The sequence below is a fragment of the Varanus komodoensis genome, unplaced genomic scaffold (genome assembly GCF_004798865.1).
Source record: "Varanus komodoensis strain SLA01 unplaced genomic scaffold, ASM479886v1 scaffold12, whole genome shotgun sequence".
Classification (NCBI taxonomy): domain Eukaryota; kingdom Metazoa; phylum Chordata; class Lepidosauria; order Squamata; family Varanidae; genus Varanus; species Varanus komodoensis.
This window is the reverse complement of record NW_025335349.1, coordinates 14183067-14195980: the sequence shown is the minus strand read 5'-3', so window position 1 is coordinate 14195980 and position 12914 is coordinate 14183067. Positions and strand designations below refer to the sequence as shown.

The 12914-nt window shown below is 40.7% G+C and overlaps 1 protein-coding gene across 1 annotated transcript in view; it reads left to right on the top strand.

The window, feature by feature from the left end:
- The first annotated feature begins 9314 nt into the window (after window positions 1-9314).
- Window positions 9315-12914, top strand: part of SNX31 (sorting nexin 31) — a 33795-nt gene continuing 30195 nt past the window's right edge. The window contains exons 1-2 of the mRNA XM_044421722.1: window positions 9315-9380; window positions 10585-10659. Of these exons, the coding sequence (XP_044277657.1) occupies window positions 9315-9380; window positions 10585-10659 (141 nt within the window). The remainder of the gene's footprint in view (window positions 9381-10584; window positions 10660-12914) is intronic.

The following is a 12914-nucleotide window of genomic DNA, read 5'->3' as shown; positions in this document are numbered from 1 at the left end:
GACCTTGATACAGTTCTGTAATTGAGGTGCGCATTTTTAGCTCATGCTACAAAATCCTTAGGGCTGACAGGAATGGAAAGGCTCTTCTCTACTCATAATCTTGCCTTACCCTAGAGCATGAGGTAGATCTAGTTTTCTCAGCTATAGAGGAGTAGCAGCAAGATCTTTAGAAGGAAAACTGCATAACTTTGCATGTAAAACGTTGATTTTCCAGAGTTAATTTTCCCTTTGTTTTCCCTTCCCTTTCCTTTTCCTCCTTGTAAAGTTTTGAGAAGTTGGTTTGTCTGGTGAAATTGAAACAAATTCTGTCCTACATTTCAATAAGTTAATACAACACTTCTGAGAATTAAGTTACCCATATCTAACATGTGACTTGGAAGACTCATTAAGATTTTATATTTAAGATTCTTATTCAAAACTACTACTTAACAGCCCTACTTAGCAGAAGAAGAATACATGTGAGTGGGTCAGGGGAAGGATAGAGAACATGCTCAAGGAGAAAAATACAACATTTGCAAACATGTTAAAACATCTGTCTTTGGAGCTCATTTCATATTCTTGCATTGTTGTGTGGTGGACAAAAGTTGCAGTAAGGAAGGGAGTGCCTTTTCTGCTCTTATTTGTCCTCCACCAAATACTAAGCATGTAACCTGTTTCAGGTAAAACTCATTTCAAAGGTGACAGATCTGGTTTGGCAGGAAGTTCAAATGAACAGTGATATGCCAAGAGCTGTACATGGGCTGGGTGGGAGCTGTCTATGGCTTCCAAGACATTGTGGGATCAAAATAATTGAGTCAAAATTAACTCCTGCCATTCTACACATACCTTCAGGAGGAATCATGGAAGAGTACATACAGTGCGGAAATAAGCAGGTTTTGTGCCAATACTGCTTTCAGTTGGGCAAGCTCACATAACTGGAAGAACTTACTTAGGGTTTAGTTTTCCCTTTCCCATGCAACCCTTACAAATGCTAAACAGGGTGGATTTGATTTAAATCAAATTTAAATCACTAGTCAGACTAGATTTAAACCATGGTTTTCTACATTATTTTGTATAGGCTGCCTATGACTGCTGAGGCCTTCCTAGGCGACGAATTGTATGCATGCCTGTCTTACCTATAGGAAGAGGAACTTTGGAATTAAAATATTCCCAAACTGGTCTCTTATGGTCTGCTGCCATTATAGGTTGCCTCCTCCAGAGAAAGAATATTATAAACCTCAGGCTATACAGAAAAGGATCCATAGACTTTCTTCTCAAAAGGTTTCACTTTTACTGCTTCTGTCTCCCTCCTTACACTTAGCTTCTTGTGCAAGCCTATTCCAATCTTCCATTCATTGAATTGTTTGAAACAGCACTTTAGAGGTAAGGGGTTGAGTCTAGTGTACATAGATTTGCAAAGGAACAATGGGATTAAAGTCTTTCTCAACTCTTAGAATATTTTTGCTGTGAAGAGATGTGTCTGCAGACAAATTCAGTTTTGAGAACTGTAAAACCAAGCATCTGTGATAATATATTCTAAAAAGAAAAAAAATAACCAATAACTTTACAGAAACTTCTGGAAGAGCATGACATTGTGTGAATAGATTAACAATTCATTTACCAAGAAGTTTAAACAATGCATGAATATACAGCCTCATGCTATGTAATTAAAATGAATATTTCATGATGAATAACCTTTGGACTATAATGCCTCTTAAACAGAAAACTAGATAGATTTTTTTCCTCAAAGCATTTTATTTTAAAAATCCAATTTAAATTTTTAAAAATCCTTTTTTTTTTAAATCCTTTTTATCCACCCTGGCAATAAAACAGTCCTTTTGTGATTTAAATACAGCTGCTTATTAAAAAAAAAAAAAAGCTTGTTTGGATGAATAAGTGTTTTTTTTTCTGAAATAGCTCTCTTGCTTTTTTCATTTTTGGATTTTCCAATAGGAAGCAGTGGGCCCCTTTGTAGCAATTTCTTCCAGAGTAAGAGTCTGAAGGATATACCTATCAATGGGTACTATTACTGCTGATGCCTATACGGTACTTCTAGTATACCAGTAGTAGTATACCAGTTGTTATTCAGTACAACTGAGAGGGTTCTGTTACACGCATCGTCCTTGGGTTTTTCTCACAGGCAGCTGTAAAGCTAATTTGAAAGAAAGAACTAAGACTCATTTCAGGAGATAATAAAAGTATTTTGAGTTCTTAGAGCTCCAGCAAACCACAGCTGTACTTAACTTGGCATTCTTCCAGTTCGCTGGAGTGACAGCTATGCTCATACTGCAGCTCTTATTTTTAATAGCATTTTTAAATATTTTATTGCATTTATTAAAATATTGCAGTTAGACATTTCTTGAGGAGTGCTCTTAAGAAAGATGATTTTTTTGCTGCTTAATGTTTCTCCATGAACCACCATGCTGTTTCCCCTGTTAATAAGATCTGCACATAAGCAGTATTCTGAGCCTACATCACTTGCTGGATTGGGAGGCACAGTCCTAAATTGGATAAGTGCACAAGTGCAAGTCCCAAGTGCATGATTTGTCTTTTCAGCATGGTATTCCTTTTAAAGGAATCCACACTTGGTTGTAGTTTCTAGGGTAGCATGCATAGCCCTTTTCAGTTCAATGGATTCTTTCTAGGGTGGGGGTTAGAATGGGACTGAGATACATAGCCAAGCGCATGAGTGCAGTAATGCAGAGAAAGAAATCCAGAAAGAGCATGCACAAGCTTCTGCCTGCATACTTGCCTGCAAATACTGCCTGGCAATACAGAACTGCAGCACCTAGTCTGTCCCTAATGTTGGAATAGGGCTTTTCACGCATGCTACGTAGATTGGATCAGGGTCCATCCAATCTGGTCTTTTGTTCATATGGTTGGTCAAACATCTGCCTGTAGAAAACCCTCAAACAGAATGTGTGCAATTTCACCTTTCCAAGTTGTGTTCTACAACAACTGGTATATGCAGACATACTGCCTCTGATACTGGAGGCCACACATAGTCATCACTGTTGGTCGCTACTGCTAGCCTTCATGAATTTTTTCATTCACATGTTAAAGAGCATCAAGTCATCTCTGATTTACAGCAACCCTATGAATGAATGCCTTCTAGAATGTTCTGTCCTTGACAGCCTGGTCTACCCCTATAACTTTAGGGCTATGGCAGTGTGTTACATACCCCTAGAAAATGTTTGGTTTATATTTGCACCCCCTACAACATTTGAAGATGAAGTCAAATTTCTAATGTTTGAACCACAAATTGAACCACATACAGTACTGCATACAGAACAAACTGAACAACAGCAGCAAGCTTTTAACTCGCTGAATAGAATTCGAATATAAATTGAGCAATTAGAAAAATTGTAAACAGTAAAATCAATCCCAATTGTGAACATTTCATTCAGTGACTTTTGTTCCTGCTTTCCTTCACAATGTTGTCAAAATGTGGAACTTTCTTGCTCATTGTGACCAGCAAGTCTGCCTATAGATTCAGACGACTCCTAGATTTTCTCTAATTGATAAAAAGTGGAATGAATACAAATGTAAACAAGATAATAATAAATGATGTTGGGATAATTTTTGGCAGAAAACACACTGATTTGCCAGTTTTAGAAAATCACGATACAGCCTTCCTCTTCACTGCACCCCCTGAAAAGCCATCACGCACCTCCTGAGGTACCCCAGGCTTTATGGTATTGATGCATCTTATATTTGGTTTTCCTCCTCTTCTGCCTTTAACTTTCCCTAACATTATTGTCTTCAATGTGTCTTGCTTTCCCATGATGTGCTCAAAGTATGACAGCTTTAAACTATCCAGATTGGTGGCCACTGCTACATCTGTCAGAATGCATTCCATACTGTAAATCTGCATTCTAAATTATGTGAAAAGTTTTCCTTCTATTTACCCTGGATTTTCCACCAGTCAGTTCATGGGATTACCCCAGGCTCTAGTATTACATGAGAAATGGGAAAATATATTTGTATACACTTCTTTATACCATGCACAATTCTAAGGGCTCCCTCTTACCTTTAAAAGCTCTATCTCTGTCCCTTCGTTTTGACACCCAGAGAAATGAGGTTGGGCAAACATTTTGCAAACAGCACTAATGTACAGAGGTCAGTTTCTAAAACACCTTGGATTGGATTGGGAATTTATTGATGTCTATAGTAGTGTTGGTAATTATTTTTTATACACTATTGTGAAAAATTTCCCCTGCAGTCCCCTCACTGTTTCTTGTGTGTTCAATAGTCAGCATTTGCTTTTCTGGCAATTAATCTATTTACTCAGCAGTTCCCTTCTGTCTTGTGTCTTACCAGTGTGCATTTCTTTTCTGAGCTGTCTGATAGCTTTGCTGCACCAGTGCTGAAAACAAAGAAACACTGATTAGCCACTGTCATTCTGAAAAGCATGTGGCCCTCAGCCAATTATGCAGATCTCCTCTGGCATTTTATTCTGTTGGTTACCGTGCGTTATTTTTTTATGAGAGGTGCTGGAAATAAAGCTTAATCATGCCTGAAAGTTGTACATATATAAATCAGAAGCTCTTCTCCCTAATCCCAGTTGATGTGGATTATTTGTATTTATTTGAAAACTCTGTATACAGAGTTCTGTTTCATGCCTCATCTATTCACCACAAATAATATGATTTCACATGATCCAAGGTTGCATCAAAATGTGTTAATGTTTTATTTATTTATTTATTAAAACATTTCTATGCCGCCCCATTCACCGAAGCCTCAATATAAAATAAGTAACAATATAAAATAAGTCGCCCTGGCCAGATAAAATAAGCAAATACTGTTAACAATTAAAATGACGCTTAAATAAAAAGGTCTTCGCCTAGCGCCGAAAAACAAATAACGACGGCGCCAGGCGGACCTCTCTGGGGAGCGCATTCCATAGATTGGGCGACACTGCAGAGAAAGCCCTCCTCCGAGTACCTACCCTCCTAATTTCTTTCACAGAGGGCTCCCGGAGAAGGGCCTCTCCCGCAGATCTCAAGGGGCGGGCGGGCATATATGGATGCCCGCCCGCCCCTTTAACTATTAATGTTAGTCTCCTTGTCTTATCCTGAGCTCTGCTTTACATTCATGAGCCAAAGTGATTGGGGTAATGTTGCCATGCCAAGCTGAGCAATGACACCTTAAAAACTCAGTTCCAAATCTGTATAGGATGTTATAATTAGAGAATTGTGTAGTCTTAATTTTAAAAAATAGGCTAAGATTTTGTACCTAGTAAACTGCCAACTGAACTGTACCAATTTATAAAAATGATACAACACTGGTTTATTTGGAAAAATTAATAGGTACTTCTGCTTTTTATGGAAATAAGTGATATTCAATGACAAATGAATGCATTTCTTGTTCTGCCTCTACTGCATTGTTGCCAGATTTAGGGGGTACACCGGAAAAAATTTGTGAAGGTGCTGCACAGGGTGCAGGAAATCTGTTCCCTCAGCAATTTATATTATGGCTTGACAAACAACCAAAGAAGTGGCTGTGCATCAGCTAGAAAGCTTACTGAGCTTCTCTCCAGCCATGGAGACTTCATTAAGTATTGTGTGTAGGTTTGGAAGCATATCTGTGCAGTCACAGAGATTAGAAATGTGCTTTCTGACAACAGAAGTTGAGCCTTTGGTATAAAACATTTTGTACCCAATGCTACTTTTTATTCTGATTATATGGACCTGTAGAATGTACACTACCTTGTTAGAAGAATTAACTGAGTAAACTCAAAAATTAATCCTTTCCTAAACTAGATTCTAGTCGATCATTGTATAAAATTAGGGAAAAAAACTGAGGTGGGGCATCAGAAAATAATTTTAAAATAATGAATCACAAAAGCATGTCCAAGCAATGCCTAGCGGATGGGATGACTGTGTATTGAAGCACACCTTCTTGTATAAAGTAGAACAAACTAGGAAATCTGGACTGCTGAACTGGAGTGTACAGTGTCTAATCTTAAATCACAAAATGGCAAGCCTGTTTGAGCAAGTAATGGAATGTGGGTTAAGCAAGAGCAAGAGGGTTCTGACACCATCACAGAACATGGCCAAAACTATACCATAGATACCAGTAATTATATGCCAGCAGCACAATTTGCACAATTATCAAAAGTTATCCATATATTCTGCACTGTGTGTGTGTGTGTGCGTGTGTGGAGAGTGTATGGTAGTTTTAATGGCCTTTTAAGAAAAGCCTCACACAGACATTAAACTGGTGAAAGTTTTCTTGGCTGTAGTTAAGTGGAGGAAGAGTTTCACCTAGCAATATAAAAGTTGATAGTCCAAACTGCATTTGCTCAGACTCAAAATATACCGCTTTTTCTCTAAGAAAATGTTATTTCTTTACAACAAAAGTGCCATTATGTTAACAGTACGACTCCTGTGCAACAACTAGATTGCAAAGGTGCATAGATTTCTTAAAAAGGAGACCACACAAAAAGGACCAGCCATTACTACTAAATTTGATAGCTACTGGGTTAGAACAACACAACAAGCAACTGTTTTTAATTGTTGGCTGCTTGTTGTATTGTCTGAACCCAGTCATGTTTCATCCACAACACTCTGTTCTAGGGTTTCTCTCTACCAGAAAACTGCTGTGCAGTACTGGTCAGTTCCAGTAAAGGGGGATAGTGAACAGTTCCAAGATCTCAAGTGCAACCCTACCCATGTCTTTGCAGGAGTTTCAGTGTGTTCAGTGAAGTTTATTTCCAGGTTAGTGGGTATCTTTTCCAGTTCAAGGACAGAGGTCTTGAATCTAATCCCAAACTGTACTTATTTCAGTGTGAGCCCTATTAAATAAATTAGTACTTCTCAGTAAACAAGCATACGACTGCCCTGCCAGGTATTTCATGAGTAGTGTCCCTAGCTAGGATTTAATTTATATGCACCAGACTATTTATGAGCTACAAATATATCTAGTCTTCTCTCTGTATACATTTTCCCTAAATATGGTATTTAGAGGACTACTAGGAGTGAAGCAAAGAATATCCTGCCTCTCCTAAAATATATTACTACTGTACTTTCTCCATCTCTGTTTCTCTATGGGTGAGAGAAAACCTGGTTAATATTTGCCTGTTGGAATACTGGAAAACCATATTTTGGATGCCTTCTCACTGCAGTCAATAGGTTTATGCAAGGAAACATTAAAGCAAAGGCCACAGGATGACCTATACTGCAAAACCCATGTGTAGTTTTTTTTTTTTTAAGATATCTTAATCATCCCAAAGAGTGCTTTAAAAAAGTAACAACTGTGGAAAAGATGGAGTTTGAGCAGATGTACATTCTCTCAATATGCAATATTGGCTGGTTTCCTGTTCAAAACAGCAGCTTTGTCTGCTGTATAGCGTATCGTAGCTCCAAGAGGGGGAAAATGTGATAAAGTTAACCAGGAGAAATATCACTTGCCCATTTTATTGCTCCCCATAGATTGTTTCAGTTACTTCTAACATGGGTAATAAAAGCTGTCCTTGTTGAATATCCAAACAAGGAAGGAAGGTAGAATGGCAATATGGAGATTTGGGGAAGCAGAGTGGTTTGCTAGGACCAGCATTTCAACAATGGGGCAAAACCATGGACTCAAGAAAAGTCAAGAGGAGAGCTTGGAGAAAACAATGATGTCATATCTGTTACAATTTGGTCTCACGCATTCACCCTCAGGAAGAACTATTTGAAATATATGGGGCCTAACAGACTACTATGCTCTCTGCCTGAGAGTACCTCAATCCTTCCCCAACCTTTTCCTTGCTAAATTTCCTAACAGGAACATTGAGAGGAACACAAGGAGACAGACTAACTATCTGTAGATTGGAGAACCTTTGGTCCTCCAGATAATGTTGGAAGCCATTTCCCATCATCAGCCAGCAATAAATAAATGATAGTTGATAGTTGTCATCCAATTGTAGTTGGTAGGTTCCAATTGCAGGTAGGTAGGCTCACTACAGATGAATTGTAAGAAGACAGGAAGCCAGAGCACCGATCCATCTTGCGAACTAGTAGCACCTGGGAAATTATGGAACATCATACATGATGCAGCACCTTGCTGAAGACACACAGGGCTGAGTCTGCTCCATGCCTGAGTGGGAACCACCAGAAAAAGGACATGGACTCCTTTCCCTTCCCTCATTAAAGAAAGGTGGGTTGTAATTCGTGGTGGCATAGAGCCAGGGGATGCCACATTTGGTTGTTAGTTGCAAAGTCGCATCCAACCCATCGCGAACCCATGGACAACATTCCTGCAGGCCTTCGTTTCCTCCACCATCCCCTGGAGTCCAGCTAAGCTCACGCCGACTGCGGCAGTGACTCCATCTAGCCACCTCATCCTCTGCCGTCCCCTTCTTCTTTTGCCGTCAATTGTTCCCAGCATCAGACTCTTCTCCAGGGAGTCCTTCCTTCTCATTAGGTGGCCAAAGTATTTGAGTTTCATCTTCAGTATCTGGCCTTCTAAAGAGCAGTCAGGGTTGATCTCCCCTAAGATTGAAAGGAGGGCTAGATGAATCACAAGTTGGATGCCACACTAGTGTATGCTTATTAACAGGAGCACTACTGTAATCTGTCACCCTCAGAATTCCCTATTTCCCCAGAGTTTAGCTTGGAAGGGCTTGAAATAATTTCTTTCAGCAACAATATATAGTCAGAAGCCATCCCTCCTGGAATGCAAATTATTTTCAAGTAGCCTGGTCTTGTATGGTCAATTAAGGCCCATTTTGTTCTGCAAAAGACCTGCTCCAGAGGACGAAAACTGTTAGCACCGGTATGTTGATAGGGCTCGACACCACTTGGCTTCTCTTTGGCGGGTGACTATGGGACTAACAGGGAGAGCGACTGCATTTTCAAATGTACCACAACACCATTGTATGTAATATATAACACACCTTGCTATTGACCTACCTTCAGTATACCTGTAACACCAAATAATAAACGAATGATCCCCTGCCCACGAGCTAATGTTTGTTAAAACGCATGTTAGAAAGTTCTCTTTCCAAAATCGTTTAGTGGGAGAGGCTGATTCAGGCTACACTCCTTACGAGAATGAGCCATTAAAAGCAATAAAACGTTGTGGGGAAGGCATTTGGCTTTTATCGCCCCCTTCCTCTCCCTCTCTCAAGAGCTGCAGAGAAATCCGACCAGCCTCAGCTCCCCCCGCCCGCGCCCCCCTTAGCACTTTCCCGCCTCCTCTGAGGAGACCGCCTCGTCCCGCCCCCGCCCCCTCTGTCACGTGAGGAAAACAAATGCTCCCGCGGCCGCCCTGCCCCATTTATACCGCGCGGACGGCGGCCGCGCCTTCTTCTCCACGTTCTCGCCAGGCTGCTCTTGCTCACGCCCGGCGCGATGAAGATGCACTTCAGTATCCCTCTTTCCGAAGAGTTGCTGGAGAAGTTTGGCGGCCGCTACGTGGTAAAGTAGCTCGCCTCGACAAGGGAGGGAGCGGGTGGCCTCGCCGCAGCCGCGCTCGGGGCATGGACCGCGGGTTGGGTGGGCCAGTGGGTGCAGCAGGGCACCCCCGAGTGCCCTCCAGACGTGTCGAACTGCAACCCCATCACCCCCGGTTACAGTCCATCACATTTAGATGGCACCCGGCTGCGGGAGGCTGGCGCGGGGCTTGTTGGTGGGCGTGTCTGCTCAGCGTTGCACCAGACAGCGCCGTGAAAGCGCCACAGTCGCGAGCAAGTTGAAAGGAGTCGCGCCGACGCCCCCTCCCGCGGCGTCGCCAGAGGGTGCTGGGGCAGCCCGAGGGCGGGGAAGGGTCCTTTCGCTGAACCCAAGTGCATCATCCTCTCTCGGGCTGTTCGCGTGTGTCGAGCGTGGGGTGGGGGGGGGGGGCTGGAGGCTGCGGGTGCCGCGAGTGTCGTTGTGCCTTTATACCGGTGTGTGTGGGGTCCCTGTTGGCAGGCGGAGCGGGGCCTGATTTGACTGTCATTTGTAGGCAGCCCACAAGCGCCTGAAGGATGAGGTGGAGTGGCGTCTTAAAAGGAAGTGTTTGTGTGTGCTAGAGGGTGGGGGGAGGTCAGGCCGTGTGCATGTGAGCCAAGAAAGGGCGCAAGGCGGCACGATGTTGAGACCATGTGGAAAGGGAGGAAAGGGCACCGCTGGTGTGTGAAGGAAGGTATGGCCAGAGGCAAGCGCTCACAGCATTATTCTAGGGCTTTTGCTGGACTGAAGGCTAGGAGGGAATGGCACAGATTTGTATTTCTCGGTCAGGAAAAACTAGCCTGTTTGTGATAACTGAAATAATAGACATTTTCTCCTGGAACTATAATGATCTGGAAAAGGGCCATTATTCTAAAATAAGGAATATCTCGCATGCTTGGGCTAGTGGAACATGTTTTATATTCAGAAGGTAGAGGGATGCCACTTTGTGTGACCGGGAGTGAGAATTGACAGACAGTCCATAAAGAGGATGGGAGATTGTGTGTGTGTGTGTGTGTGTAGCATTTGGGATGTTCTGTCATCCCAGAGGATGCTCCTATCTAGAGAACTTGCATATCTGATTGAAAAGAGCAGAGATCTTTAGAATAAGAAAGGGGGGAGTATAGGTAGTGGGAAGCCCCAAGCACACCTAACTCCCCAGATGACTTATTTGGAGACTGTGTATTTTCAGCTGTATTCTGTGTACTTGGAAGGCTTCCTTTTCTGCAAGGTGCGTTACAGTCAATTGCACCGTTGGAATGAACAGGTAAAATATATTCCATTTCTTTGCTTTTCTTCTCTATCAACTATCACAGCTTCTCCTTACATTTTCTGCCAGCAAACTTTTCAGTTCATATGTTTCATATAAACAGGGAGTATTTATAACATTGCTTCTCTGGGTCTAGAGTCACTTAAATATTTCAGCCATAAATGTCAACACACTTTTTCAAGTTGGATGCATGGCTATGTAAATATTCCATTTGTCTGAAGGACCTGAGACACTTTTAAACTTGTATACAGATAAGATTATCTGTATGCTAACAATATTCTGTTACACAAAGCCTGCTGTGTGGTGTTCTTCCAGAAAAAAAAGGTTAATTACATTTCTGTTCCCCCTTCATGCCTTTGAGAATATTCCCTAAGACTATCTTAAGAACTGGAGAGAAATAATCAGCTTGTTCTTTCCAGTAAGAAAACTCAAGGGTAGTAAGTATTAGAATGCATGCATCCAGTAATTCTTTAGGGACAAATAATGCCTGCACACATTCAATCCTAATTGTTCCAATAAAATTATACACCCAGAAACATCAGCATAAGTGGGCAAGTCTTAGAGAGCAAAATCTGTTTGTCCCCCCCAAAATTGTTGAAAATTGAACAATTGTGATAGAGCATATAGACATAGCTTACTCTTCTGTCTAGTAGTGGTTTATGATAGTTGTATAGTCACATTACAAAAAATGTAAGCATTAATGGAGGTGCTAGCTGTAGGGGAGAAATGGCATGTATATATTTTATTTATTAAATTTATAGCCTACCTTTCCACCAAAAATGGTGCTTAAAGCAGCTCTCTCATTACTCCCCCCCCCCCCATGCTCTCTCTCACACACAAAACAACTTTCAAGATCAAAAAGAAATTAACAGTACTCAGCCAGTTAACAATAGTACGTAGCCTTACGGTTTGGGGCTCTAATATGCCAAATGCAAAACTTAAGTATTCACTCAATATCTGCATGCAACCTAAAGGAGCTGAATACCTTTCCTCTCATAACAGCATAACATGTAAAAGCAAAGGAGCTTCTAGTTAGAAGATACTAAAGTCAATTATGATTATATAATTGATTAGTAAAATTCAGTTTGATAAAGCTAGCAGATGCTGGGTGTTGAAAGGATGAGGAATATACAAGAGAAGTTCCCTACTTTATGAATATATGAGAGGGTGTTGATATGTATCTGACATTGTTTTTCATGTTTTTATTATTGTCTCTGAGGAAATGAAAATAACATATCTGTAATCTTTTGGTATTGACAAGTAAAAGCATATTGGGCATCATCTCAGTTTGATTAATTAATGTGACCATAGTTTAGAGGTATGTGGGCTTTGAAAAAGATGTGGGAATGTACAGAGGTCTGTATGCCCAGCCTTTGGATTAAACTTATGTATAGTACAATCTTATGCATGTTTGCTCAGAAATAAGTCTCAGTGAGCTCAAAGGGATCTACTTCCTATTGAGTGTGCATAGGATTGCAGCTTTAATTGACATGATAATGTAAGCTGATCCATGGGAAATTTCTTGGGCTTATTGTCAGGGTGTCTGGTAAATATTTATGACAAAGAAAAATGAAATGGAAAAGCAAGCATCTTCTTTCTGTACTAATTTTGTATTTGCTCAGACTCCCCATTGAAGGGTAAACATTTATTTTTCTTGCAACTGCTACTAGTGAGCTTCCAAAATTATGGGAAAAAAGAATTGTGTGGAACTGAAAAGAACAGATTTCTCTTCCACTTGAGGTTTTTTTTTAAGCAATAGCGACCCAACTATAATAGATAAGCTATGACAAATACTTTCTTCCTGCATTTAAAATCTATTATTTTAAATGCTTATCTAGAGCCAAATTAAAATTGTGTTAGCTACTACCTAATTCAGTTTGCTTGCTAGAGTGATGCTTTTGCTGATTCAGATTCTGTAACGTGGTTGTACCTTGAAAGAGGAGCTAGTAACTGTGTGTACCTGAACATAATTACAGTTCCCTTTTATGTGAAGCAAATGAGATGTTATCATACTGTTTTACACAATCTTGGCCAAACTTTTCAAATGTTTATACAATATATTAGTTTTTGTAATCCTTTTCTAAAATTTTATTATCCAATGCATAACATTAATGTATGTTCCACAGTGACTAACTTCTTAATAGCTAGAAGTTTGTTTGGGCTTGGGTGAGAAGGAGGTTGAGGAAACTAGCCAGGAATAGAGGAGAGCTTGTCAATCAAGACACCTGCTGACTTAGTCCTACATCTCTGCT